The sequence below is a fragment of the Polyodon spathula genome, chromosome 24 (genome assembly GCF_017654505.1).
Source record: "Polyodon spathula isolate WHYD16114869_AA chromosome 24, ASM1765450v1, whole genome shotgun sequence".
Taxonomy (NCBI): Eukaryota; Metazoa; Chordata; class Actinopteri; order Acipenseriformes; family Polyodontidae; genus Polyodon; species Polyodon spathula.
The window spans coordinates 4,621,430-4,635,305 of record NC_054557.1 but is presented as its reverse complement, the minus strand read 5'-3'; the positions used below and the strand labels follow the sequence as shown (position 1 = coordinate 4,635,305).

Genomic DNA, 13,876 nt, shown 5'->3' with positions numbered 1-13,876 from the left:
AGCATGTGGTTAGAGCTGGTTATTGACCTAGTAATCAAAGAATGATTCCACCTCAACTGAATCTTACAACATGTACACTGTAATGCTTAGGTAATGTGGTGATACTATTCATATTCTTTTTCATTACCAACAGGGTAAGTCTTTAAATGTGCCTTACAATAAAACCATGTGTCATCAAAAGTCACTTACTCTGCACAGAATATCCAAACAATGGGCAGTCTCTGGATTAAGCAGTCATAGCAGGGATTGATAATGGGATCCAGATGACAAACAAAGCATGACTAGCTCTAAATTACCCCTTCCACACTCTGTGACCAACCAAAAAAGATTAAAAGAACACGTCACAAATGAGTCACCAAGCATTCAAATAAAGCTCATTGGAGTTTGTAAACAGTTTGAAAGTTAGGGTGGGGCTGAGTTTTTTCACTTTGATTCAGTCCTTGTTTCGACTGGTTTTCCATACCTCTGCAGTCAGTTACAGATAAGATGAAAACAGGAATTAAGCACTTTGGATGAAAATAAAAGGATTATCATTACTATTTTTTTAAGTAATAAAAAGTGAACATTTATAAATAAGAATCTGATTGAATGGATTATACTGCAGTGAGGAGATACAGGAACATGTTTTGGATAGATGGGTTTGGACAGGAGTTGTTCAGTGGAATTGTTCACTTGTCTCTGTGTGTTGGTTTTGGTTAACGTTGAGCTTTTTTATAAGTGCTTTTTTTTTTTTTCCCCAGAGATACTATACAGTAGCTCGTTGTGTGGATGCTCAGACATGTATTTACTGTTCTAAAGCTGCACAATACTGGCAGGATATGCAAGTATATATCCAGCTTTTGTTTTAGTTTTACAGTAATTTTAAACCTAGGAAAGAAATCACATGACCTGGTGTCAGATTTCCATTGGTTTTAGGCAGAATATACTTTAAAATGATGCTGGATTCCAGAATAGACAGGTCCCAGATCGTAGAGAGTATCACGCCACTCATTTAAACAGGGATTTGGTCTGGATCCAAAAAACCATGCTGAATTAGAGACTGGCGCATGTATAGAGTAGGCTGGTTGTACTGTGTGCCAACATGTTTCACCGTAAATAGACAAGTGCTTAACTAGAATATGGCCAGTCTGTCCATTCTTTATACTTGAACATATTTTAATATAATATTTTTTTCACTTCAAAAGGCAGTTTTACTTCATGGTTATAATGGGAGACTCAACTGCCTCTCTACAGTGTAGTGTCATATTTTCAGAAAGACTGAAATCTATTATTACACATTATGACAACATCAGCAAGGGGGATAGAATCAATGCTGGTTTAGATATATTGCATTTTATAAAAAAAAAAAAAAAAAAAAAAAAAAAAAAGAACGCACGGTATTGTTCCCAGGCTGTTTTGTAAAGCTGGTGAAATACAAATGACAATCATTTAGCAATTGTACTGTATAATAAGATGACATGCTTTCAAATACTGCTTGACAGGACATATTGGTTAAGTTTTACATTTTGAAAGGCGTGCCTGGCATATCTTGTAAAGTAAGAAATACAACCAACTGAAATACAAATCAAAATTACAGTATAAAACATCTAATATAAAAGAGAAGTAAATAACCTTTAATTTTGCAGAATGGTTAAAACTAAGAAAAAAAAAAATCAGGTCCCAACTCTTTTTGACATAATTCAGGTGAGAAGTTTTTAATTTTTTTTTAAATGTATTTATAATTTCAGAAGTTTCATTACAAATTTAAAATGTATTTTATATTTTCTTAACGCTGCAGTATCCCAGAATCATGTTGAATTTTACTACAAAAATCCTTGGTGCCTGTTTACTAGATCGTTAAAATAGTTTAGCCTTCTGTGAACTGAGGCACTGTTTCTTGATCTTTGTGATTAGGCACTTTCACCCAGGGCCCTTGTTTTTGTCTGGGCCTGCTCTGGATTCATATGAGAAAGGAACCACTCTAGTTGCTCAAGGTCAGGTCTAGACCTGAAACATACAAACACCACAGCCTGGTGCATCACTTAACATGTCAAATCAGAAACAATTACTACCTAAACATTTATAACATGAAAGGTTGGTCTGTGAATACAAAGTGCCTCAAAGTGCATCAGTCACTGCGCCGCACAGTAAAATAAAGCTTCCATTATGAATATGGAATAACTTTAAAAAGCAGAAAGAGTGTGGAACATGGCATACATGGAGTGAACCAGACTAACCCAGATCTCTAAAACTGAAAAAGGGCTAAACTCATCACTATGTAGGATCACTGTAATGGCATCAGAGCAAGCACAGCTCAATTAAATGAACATCCCTTGGTTTTTGTGTTAAACGGCAATAAGTACAGGTAACTGTGGACATTGTAGTAACATAGGCCCTTAATAACCCGCTATTAGGACAAATGTAATTGCTGTATGAGTAAGACAAGCTGATCAACAACACTGTATGTTGTGTGTCTGATTCTGTCACAAGGGTTCTCAATAGAATACAAAGGATAGCATGGCACAGAGTAACAACTCTTCTGTGAAAATAACAATGTATGGGACATGTGAGCTGGTAAGACCGGTAAGTGATTTCTGGTAAGCAGGGGTATTGATGGAATGAAGGTTTAGTTTACGAAAGGGCACTACATTTGGAGTTAGCACACACGTAAAAGTAGTGAGCCTAACATGGACGATAACTCTAAATGTACTGCCACATTTACTAACAGAGAACGTATTGAAATACGTGCACAGTATTTGGCTAATTTACATACCATACCATGCACACTACATGTATTGTGATTTAATGCTAATTTAATGTGCATGATAATGTCAGAGACTTACCCATGACCACCATGACATCAAAACCAAAAGTCCAAGCATATCTTTTGGTCAGTAGCTTAATGTGAAGGTGGCTTACACTGACCAAAAATTAGCGATCAACAGACACAGCAACTCGACAGACAGTGGCAATTTAATTTTAACATGTATTCCTTGTCTGATATAAAAAAAAAAAAAAAAAAAACAGCCATTTCCCTTTCTCCTTTAATCCATATATAAGAAGTGTCATGTTGTGCAATGGCATATTTTTCTTTGTTCTGCTTACTCAAGAAATATTGATTGAAGAGACGTACCCTCAATTCTCTTCCTTGTCGGCATTGCCGCCCTACAGAGCAGGCCTCATGGATCGAGGTGGCAGTGCTATGTGAGTATAATCAACAGCTGAAGCTGAATGACATGGTTTAAAATAAATAGTTAATACTCTAAAAGCAGGGGTGCCCATTTGGAAATTTTTGACAGCCCGCCCATTAGTTTCTAAAATTGCATTGATGTACGTTTTGAAATTATTCTTTAAAACAGCCCACCTCTTTAATATAAACACAGGTATTCAATATGTGCAGTCTACATTGTAGTCACATTCCCATTAGCCAATCACAGCTCAGAGGTAGTGAAATAGCCAATCAAATAGCACACAGGATCCGTTTCCTCATACACATGTGTAACAGCACAGGACACATCATTCTGATTAGGATAGCGAAGAGAAGGCTTGTTTAAACTATTTATTTTACTTTGTGTAACATTTTTAATCAGTAGCCAAAGAGTAGTTGAGACAGAACACAGAAGATTCCAAAATCGTTAGCCAAATGACTATTTGTTTAATGAATAGTTTTGACGGCAAGGCAATATGTCTGATTTGCAGTGCAACAGTTGCAGTTATGAACGATTATACCATGAAACGGGACTATGGCACGCTGCACAAAGTAATGAAAGAAGCTATAAAGCCTCATCAAAGTTTTTCTGAAAATGAAGAAAAAAATGAAAGTGCTGTGGATGCCATGAACACCACAAACACAGGAAAGGACTTTTTTTCTTTCTTTTTTTACTTCCAGAACCACAGAAAGTGCAAAATGACCTTGTGCACCCTATATGACTGGACAAAAGAGTGGACTGACTAGCAGAGTGCTGAAAATAATTAAAGAATTGCAGAAGTACCAATTTTCTTACACTGGATTCTGCACCAACAGGTATTATGTGGAAAAGCTGCAGAATTAGAAAACGTAATGAGCATTGTTATCAAGTGTGCAAGAAAAGAAGTCAAGTGCCTGGGCAGAAGTCATAAAATGGTACATTTCATAATGGTACTGTTTACTATTTCACATTTTCACCGCTTGTCAGTATCTATTTTTTCAGTGCTGTTAAAAACGTTGTATTCTAGAATATAAGTTACATTTTGAGACTCAGCATTATATACTCTGACATCTTTTTTAAATAAAATACGTGCACACTGTTTGCAATTATCGTGCACCATAAAGTTAGCACCATACAGGTTACCAGCCTGTTCCTGTAACAAAAGGGGGAATATTATCCTACCTGTTAATTCATATAAGGAATCTGAGTGAATGAATAAATCCTACCAGAAGATTTTTGACAGAAGACATCTCTGCACACTTCAGTTGTTAAGCTAACAGCTTTAGGTTTCTCAATGAGGAACTGACAACCAAAGATTAAAGGTACAAGAAGGAAACTGAGCCGATTTTACTTGTTTTTTGGAAACCACCTGCCTTTAAATGAACAAGAGGATCTACAGTACAGCTGTGGACTTTCCATAAAAAGACATTTCTTTATTTTCTGGGTTTTTTTTCCCCCATCTAATTCATCTTACCATTTATTATGTTTGCACCTAACAAAAACACATGAATGTGTATACTTGGGTTTTTTAACATATACTGTGTCCAAGGCTGTGTATTTGTTATTGAAACAGTGGGTTTATCACATGCTCCCCTGCGCTCCCCTGGCTCTATGACTTACCAGAGGCTTTGTAATGCAAACATAGATTTTATGTGCAAAGCTCCCTAAAACTTGCAGTCAGTCATACAGATTCAAAATGCAATAGTCTATGATACTTTCGATTTGTGCTAAAGAATGTCTCCACCAAGTTTCATCCTAATTCGAGGAGTGGTTCTGTAAGTATATGTTGTAAGTGTGATGTGCAAAAAGATCCCTTCTACTGGAATGCCAGGAATATGCATCCCCATGGGATTTAAAAAAAAAAAAAAACCCAAAAGGTTACATGACTTAAATGCTGTCTTTGTCCTTAAGAACGCAATCTGCACATTTAAATGCAAAACATATAAACAAATGTACACTGTAATGCTCCTTTTAAAATGAAAAAGAACCCTGCATGTTTCTTTGGGCAATTTGGTCAGTATTGTCTTTTAACCTGGAAAAGACCTGTTGAGATGAACTTTCTCATGTACTAGGGTGTCCAGGAGATTTATTTTTGCATAGGTAGTAAATGGATTAGATTTAGTAAACCACTGGACTTGTGGGATCGATTGCTCATTGACTACATTCCTCACTTATTTACATGCACGTTGAATATAAAACATCAGTTTACTTTTGTACTTGTTGCATCTCTTGTCCTTAACTGCATGTACATCGGAGGCCTTGTGATTCAACGGTACCAAACCACTACATCACAAGGCCTCCATGAAAGTCTATTTACAGGATAACTCACCTGACCATCTTTTTTGGTAGAAGAGTTGATGGGGACTCATCTCTCTTGGACTCAGGCTGTTCCAGGGATCTATGTTCACTCTCCCTGCTTCCCTGAAGTGCTGCCTCTTCCTTTGCCTCCTTGAACAAATCTCCTCCACCACTGGGCTCTGGCTTGTAAGTGAAAATGATGGTGGGTTTCTGTTTGGGGTCATCGGTCTTGGCCTCGCTGAACCAGTGATGACGCTGAACAGGGGGTGGTGGCAGCATATGGATAACTGTGCCATCAAGCCCCACAAGTTTTCCCTTCTCTCGATCTGCCTTCTCCTTCTGTTGTTCTTCCTCATCTTTCCGTCTGCGGAAGAAGCTCTTGAAGGAGATCCAGCGCTTGGGCTTGGCACTTTCTGCCACAGTCCTTCTCCCTTCCCCACCTCCTGGTGCCAACTCTGCTTCACTTGATCGGGATGCACCACCGGCACAGGTTGCTGGCTTTCCCCAGTTGCCAAAGTGCCTCTGAAGCAGGTTACTGGCATGGTATGGAGATGATGTGGATCTTGGAGGGGGAAAGGGGGCTGCAGGTTCAGATTTGGGGCTTGTAGGGGTGATGGGAATTTGCTTGGTAGTAGTGTCATTCTTGGTTTTGGACAGGCTGCCATCGGCCACAGAAAAGAGCGATTTGGGTCGGACAGGGGCTTCTTTGGTGGCATCAGGTGAAAGGGAGTAGAGGTCCTCAGCACTGCAGGCTTTGTTCTGCGCTGTTGGCGATTCTGATGTTGACTGCGGTGGTTGGATTGATGCCACGATCTGGGAGAGAACTGTGCTGGCTTTCTCCCGGTGAGTAGTTCCGGTTCCCAACAGCGGCAATTGCTTGGTGTTTCCTTCCTTCAGGAGAAAGGAATCATCGTTTGGCTTCTGGGATCTCACAGCAGTGATTGTGCCCAGGTTTTTGCTTGGAAAGCACAGAGAATTTCCCTGGATGGAGGCAGTAGTAGTAGCAATAGTGTTGGTTCCTGGGTTGAGTTCCTGGATATTCTGTACAACTCTACTTGCCTTCTGGTCCTCACCCCCAACTTTCTCCAAAACAGCTTTCCTGCTTGTTTCTGGAGTAGGCGATGAAGGGTTGCTTTCTAAAGATCCAATTTCCTCGTAGGTGTGGCTGGAGACTCTTCCTCCTGCGGTTTTGGACTGTGGCAGGTCCCCGCTGAGTCCCAGGAAGCTTTTGTAGACTGCAAGGTTGTCGTAAGCGCTGGGATTGATGACAATGGGCACCTTCACAGCATTCTTGGCTGAGCGGGCATAAGTAGGCTCATCACGGATAATGATGGGGAAGGGGGGCATTCCGGCATTGTTGTAGCTGTTAAACTTGATCTCTGATAGATTTGGTGATTTTACTGGCACAGTTCTAGATGAAGAGAGGCCTGCTGTTGGGGAGGTGGGTGCTGACTTATGGCTACAGTGTTTGGGGGGCACAGTGGGCCCTCCTTTCTCACTGTTGATGCCGCCTCCAATTAGCTCTACTCTGGATATCTTCTGCCGAGGGCTTGTATTGGAGGTCCAAACTTCCTGGTAGCGGATGTTGCTTGATTTCTTTTGATAAGTGTTGAGCACTGCAGATTTCACAGCTGCTGCAGTGGTTGGGGTCAGGGGATGACCTAAAGGAGAAGTAGGGGTGGAGGTGGGTGTTGGGGAGGCTTTGGTTTTGGACATCCCATTTTTATTTTGACCCTTGTTGCCTACCATAGAAGCAGAGACATCCACCACAGTGTAAGGCTTACATATGGCTGGCTTCTCCAAGTTGACTACGCGGTAGGGCTTAGCTTGCTCTTCCCCAGGGCTGAAACTGATGGTCACCGGCTGCCCTGGTAGGGCTCTGGGAAGAGGAGAGCCATTTAAAGCTCCAACATTGCCCTTCTGGTCCTTATCGTGATCATCCAGCCTTATAGCCAGTACAGTTTTGTGCGTTTCTAAAGCTAGCGGCTTGGTGGCCAACGGGGTGGCATTTCTGTTGTCACTGATGCAATCATAATCTGGCTTGGGGTCTTTTGGAGAGGTTACAATGTTTGGCATGAAGCATGGGGCACTGCTCCCACTACTGGATGTGGTATGGGAGTCTTCAGGAAGGGAAGAAGAGGAGTCAGGAGATGTGGTGGACTCAGAGTTGGAAAAGAAACAGGAGCCCTGCATGCTGTCCTGGCTGTAAGGAATTAAGATGGGACCTCTGTTTGCTTCCTCAGATGGGTAGCCATTCAGTATCTCGTCGTAGCTGTCATCATAATCTACAGCACAGATGCGCTGCAAGGAGCGGTTTCTTAGTGGCACAGTATTCCACTTCTTGCTTCCACAAAAGTGCACAGGTGAGAGGGTAGCAGCCCGAAAGTTGGCGAAACGTGGTTGGCCCCGCATGCGTATTTCCATGGACAGTAGCTCCTCGTCACTCTCATCCCAGCTCTCATGCTCACCGCCTTCCTCTGTCTCGTTCTCATCCTCATCCTCCTCTCCCTCACTGGAGAAATCTGGGTAGCAGAAGAGGCCACCTTCTGTACTAATTACTTCTGCACTCCCGCTAAGCGATACCTGCTTCTGGTTCCCTTCTCGTGCTGTTCCACTGCTTCCCACTGCCAGGCAGCTGGATGCTGGCAAACCCCGCTCCAACGAGCGCTTGTAACAGCTGGTGATGCGCCCCAGAAAGAGATTCCGAGAGCTTGAGCCTGAGCTGGAGTCACAGCAGAGACCAGCAATCTCCTTCAACACCTCTGTTAACCCATTATTGTTGCTGCTGCTTGGCACAATCTCCTCTCCTCCTTCCCCCTCGTTGTTGTTGATGCCTCCAGGCTTTTTATGATTCATCCCATTGCGGTTCCAGACCATGTATGATGAGATTTTTCCATCTGTCTGCGGAGGACCAGGGTTCCCCTCGGAATCCAGGGGAGCGGAGGATAACATCATGGTAGGCTTCACAGCAATGGTGGGCTTCTTGGCCACTGGGGGGCGGAAGTGAGCAGTTGTGCTGGAGTGCACTGGCCCACCACCCCGGTAGTTGGCGTTGGGTTTCAAGTGGCCTACACCTCCTCTACCTGAAGTGGGGAGATGTTGCTGCTGCTGCTGGAGACCCTTCTCTAAGTTTTCTCTAGTCAGGCAGTGCAAGCTTTTGGGTTTGAAGCAGTTCTTACACTCGCCTGGTTTCCACACGTGTTCTGTGAAGGTGTTGCAGGCGGACATGATTATTCCTGGTGGTGACTGTGTCCCAGCAGATCAGTGTACAGGGATCCCCTCCATGGACACCCCTGCTTCAGAATGCCCTTTTCTTTTTTTAAATACTTTTCTTCAGCCTTGGCGTTCCTTCTGTTGTTGGTCTAAAGTGCTTAAGTGGGTTCTTGAAACAGAAGAGAAAAAAAAGGATTAATATAAATAAATATTTGTAATCTGAAATTCAAAATTATAATCTTTTTTTTATTGCAAGAGGAATGTCATCTCTGACGGGATGTTAGATGTAAAGATGTTATGTAAAAATGTTCAATATCATTCATTTGGTCAGTGGTTAAAACAATGTGACACTTATTTTTACCCAACAGTATTTTTAACAGAACTTGATTGAAAGACTTGATTGAAACACCTATGTATCTCCAAGTTTGCAGTCTGTATCACTGATATGGCTAGAGGTTAAAAAGGTAAGTAATGAAATTTGACTAAAATAATTATAATATACTTCAATTTAAGTTTCTTAACCCAATAAACGTAGTCATTTGACCTCAATATGGCACCCATATTATATCAAAACTTAATGTTACACCCTGTAATATAAAGTCACTATCATAAATGGTGTCCGAGATATGAGGCTTTGACATTGTAATGGCAGGCCTGAATCCAGAGTTACAATCTGAAACCCTTCAGTGCATTATTACTGCAAGCCACAATCAGCTGCTTTAAGCACACAGCCAATCACATGGAAATGGTTTACATTCACAAGAGATGAGAACGTGAGTGTTTCTCAACCATCAGTCAAGCCAGAGCTAAATTTAACCCAGGCTGGGGAATGGGAAGCAGGCTTTCCATGATGTTTGTGTCTGTGAACACAGACATGCTGGTCACAGCAAAAGCAAGGGACTGTCTGACACAGAGGTTTCCTCTCGATCGCCTCAGCTACAACATGACATTAAATGGTGTATAGATATTTACTATAAATTTGGATAAAAACAATTCCCGCTTGTGACAGAGCAAAAGCTCTTAATGTAAATAGTGTGTGTGTGTGTGTGTGTGTGTGTGTGTGTATGTAAGATTGGCAGAGATGGGTTAAATCCGTCGCTGCAAACACAATCTCAGTTGTGGTCATTCCCCAATTAGGTAATAGAGTTCTCACTGGGGAGTGGCCACAAGTATAAATTGGGGCAGAAATCCTTTGTCTGGTGGAGATGTTTGGGAAGGAGGCTAGTGTGTATTTGAACTGTGGGTTGTTTGTGTTTTTTAAGTCCAGTGAAGGCTCTGCCCAGCCTGGAAAATACAAAGCATTTATTTGTTAACAAAGGCAATTACTGTGTTTTGCTTGAACCTTTTATTTTGGCCCTGATGCTGACATAGAAGGTTAAACAGAACGGCTTCACACATGGTGGTTGCATACAGTCACTCACACCATCATCCCTGGCTCATCATTAGCCTGTTGGTGTGTCAATGACTCTCTTTTACTACAAGATGCTCTGCTGCTACCCGCCCACTAGCAGGTCAGGGATCAGCAGCCACCCAATGCCTGTCTGCCATTCACTGTCAAAACACGCAGCCGGCATGCAACGCTCTGCAGCGCCTGGCTTCTTTATGAATGCTTTTAAACATTTCAAAACTATTTGCAAAGACAGCGAAATAAGAAACAAACAATACAAATCATACTGTATACATGTGCAAGGCTTCAATGCTGCCACAACTACCCCCCCCCCCCCCCCCCCCCGTGCCGGTCTTGCCACATTAGTTCTCAGAGATACCCGTGAAAATCGACCACACCATGATAACTGGCCTGAGTCACAAGTGATATGGTACTGGAAGCAGGAAGTTCAAATGATCTGAAACTGTAGTATGGGCAACATTTCACATGTGGGGCAGTACAGTTCCATTTTTACAGCTACAATATTATTTGGATGTTGTATCAATTTCAAATGCATTGATCGTGATATTTGCCAACATTTCGAGGCCTGGTTAAACTGAGCCTTCTGATTGTGTGTTTTATCCCTGCTCTTTCCACCAGTCAATAAATTAGCCCAGTAATGCCTTGTGATAGGGTATCATATACACAGCTTCAGATAAGCTTTCTAGTTACATCGGTGCTGGAACAAACTGTTCCTCCAGCCTGCCTGAATGAGTATCCTGTTCATACTGCATACCTAGAGCAGTCTTTAAATATGCCATCTGATGAACAACCCCTAGAATTGATATACTCTAATGTTCTGAATGCAACATGTACTCTGTGCACTGTGTGCATAACTGAGCAGTTTCATTTAAGATCTTAGCATAGATAATAATAATCCTAGGGAATAAAATAATCCTAATAATAATATCTTTATTTTTATATAGCAATCAAAACTACCATCACAAAGATCCTGATGGAATAATGCCCTGCACATGTCTATTGCATTTACTTCTGGTGCACTATGCATTTAAATAAGACATCCTTGTATTGTAAATTCTTGAAAAAGCACTAACAATGGAGAACTTTTTCGTGAGTTTATTTCTACCATGTGTGTAATATATATATATATATATATATATAATAGAATAGATTATATAGATAGATATATATAATATATATATATAATATATATATATATATACAATAATTATATAAACTATATAAAACCAATGTTATTAGGATTGTTTTTTGAACCATCAGACCCGCTCAATGGGACACAGGTCCCCCTTTACATGTGCATCACACCAACCATTTAAACCTTTTCTCCATAACATGGGAGAAACTACCTGAAATGGAGGGAATGCCTCCACAGAATTTGATCCATTTGAGCTTGAAAATCCACAGTTTTTTGTGATGTCAGTGAGTTTTTAGTGAGACACAACCCCAGCTTATTTCAAACCTTGTATCTCAATAAATAAATACATAAAACAGATTTTAAATGCCATTTTTACCAAGTAGGTTTCTATAACAAAGGACATGTGAATGGTAAGCACACTAAATGGGATCTTGTATTTATGGCATTACTCTTGTTTTTTTTTTTTTTTACAATGGGAAAGTGACTCTACATTTTAAAACCATTCTGTGTTGAATGATTATTTAGGCTTCACTGGATACACTGTTGGCTATGTTGAGGCTTGTCATGTGACCACACAAGCCAGACATACTTCAGCGTTCCAATAACGGGATGTCATCCAAAATAGCTTTGCTGTGCAGAAGTTGGCAGGCATTACCAACCCTTGTGAAAAGTAAAGGGACAATTTTCTCCATCCCCGTATTGCACTGTTTTGTGCTGTGATTTTATGAGAATTTAGTACTCCTGAAATGTAAGGGCTCTTTTACACTTTGTTCATATAGCCAGTTTAAAGTACAGTTCAGTTCACTTGGAGGTTTAGTGAAACATCAAACCTGAAACAGAATTGCAACTCGGATCACTTGTTTTCCAAAAAAACTTTTCATTTGGAATCGCACTGTACCAAAGCAGTGGTAACGATAGCAGTGTCGCAATTAAACTAATTTAAAATTATACAGTATTTGTTTTTTTACAACCAAGAAAATTACTTCAGCTCATTTTGATTGAAATTTAAATTACATTATTATTTCTTAAATTGCCTCTAAGCCGTCCCCCCGAAAAACCTAGCTACTATCTCCAGCTGCAAGAGCAAAATCTGTTTTTTTTTTTTTTTTTTTTTTTTTTTTATATTTCTTGTGGCGCCTAAGCTGATCAATCGTACTGTTGCCCAGAGCAAGTTGCCATGGATCAGAGACAATTAGGGCTGTATATTCTTCACTGTAAAAAACTGCTCATTTCACGGACCAAAAATAGGCATTTCAAGATATTTCCCGATTAAACATATGTACTAAAGCAGAAAAATTGCGCTGTTACATTCAAAATTTATCATTTTCTCAAGAGTTACTGTGCAGCATATGTTCCTATATAATTTAAATGCTTACCTAAAAAACAGTAAATGCTAAATTGTATTAGGTTTTTTTTTTTTATGTCCACCTTTTTAAAGCATTCTATTGTCACCATCAGTGTGGGCCGTAGGGCTGCACAGGCACCTCAACCTGCAATGAACTGCTATACCTTGCACTGACTATGCAATGACTTGCTATACCTTTCTGACAACATGTGCTGTAGAGGTGTTTCACTTATATTATGTGTAACCGTATATTATGTATGGAGGCAGACTTATCCAAGCCACCAGTCATGCATAGTTATTTATTCTCTTCCACTACCCCCAGGGATTTGGTAGACATTTCTTGATCCTCTTGGAGCCAGGATTTTGTCAGATGCGGGATCTGTCACGAAGCCAGTTTCATCTACATTAAATGTGTTGCGGTTCGTCACAGACATTGTTTTCATTCAGTGCATTTGTAAGGATTTCATTAAACCAGTGCTCCAGTATAGTAGAATCTGACGTTGCCTTGGCTCTTGCACATGAAAATTGTTCAGGTTTTCTCACTTTGAGCTCGGGATGATCTCTCATGAACCTGGCACACCACTCTGGGTGATCTACCTGGCATACCACTCGGGACGATCTCTCATGAACCTGGCACACCACTCTGGGTGATCTACCTGGCATACCACTCGGGACGATCTCTCATGAACCTGGCACACCACTCTGGATGATCTCTCATGAATCTGGCACACCACTCTGGGTGATCTCTCATGAACCTGGCACACCACTCTGGGTGATCTCTCATGAACCTGGCACACCACTCTGGGTGATCTCTCATGAACCTGGCACACCACTCTGGGTGATCTACCTGGCACACCACTCTGGACGATCTCTCATGAACTTGGTACACCACTCTGGGTGATCTACCTGGCAAACCACTCTGGACGATCTCTCACAAACCTGGCATACCACTCTGGACGATCTCTCATGAACCTGGTACACCACTCTGGACGATCTCTCGTGAACCTGGCACACCACTCTGGGTGATCTACCTGGCACACCACTCTGGACGATCTCTCACGAACCTGGCATACCACTCTGGACGATCTCTCACGAACCTGGCACACCACTCTGGACGATCTCTCACGAATCTGGCACACCACTCTGGACGATCTCTCACGAACCTGGCACACCACTCTGGACGATCTCTCACGAACCTGGCACACCACTCTGGACGATCTCTCACGAACCTGGCACACCACTCTGGACGATCTCTCACGAACCTGGCACACCACTCTGGACGATCTCTCACGAACCTGGCACACCACTCT

The 13,876-nt window shown here is 41.4% G+C and overlaps 1 protein-coding gene across 6 annotated transcripts in view; it reads right to left on the bottom strand.

Annotated features, from left to right (window-relative positions):
- LOC121298927 (inactive tyrosine-protein kinase PEAK1-like) overlaps nucleotides 1-13,876 on the bottom strand; it is a 73,972-nt gene that overhangs the window by 9,428 nt on the left and 50,668 nt on the right. For all 6 annotated transcript variants that reach the window (XM_041226258.1, XM_041226259.1, XM_041226260.1 and 3 more), the window contains one exon: nucleotides 5,497-8,847. In XM_041226258.1, coding sequence (XP_041082192.1) covers nucleotides 5,497-8,693 — 3,197 coding nt within the window. In that variant the 5' untranslated portion in view covers nucleotides 8,694-8,847. The remainder of the gene's footprint in view (nucleotides 1-5,496; nucleotides 8,848-13,876) is intronic.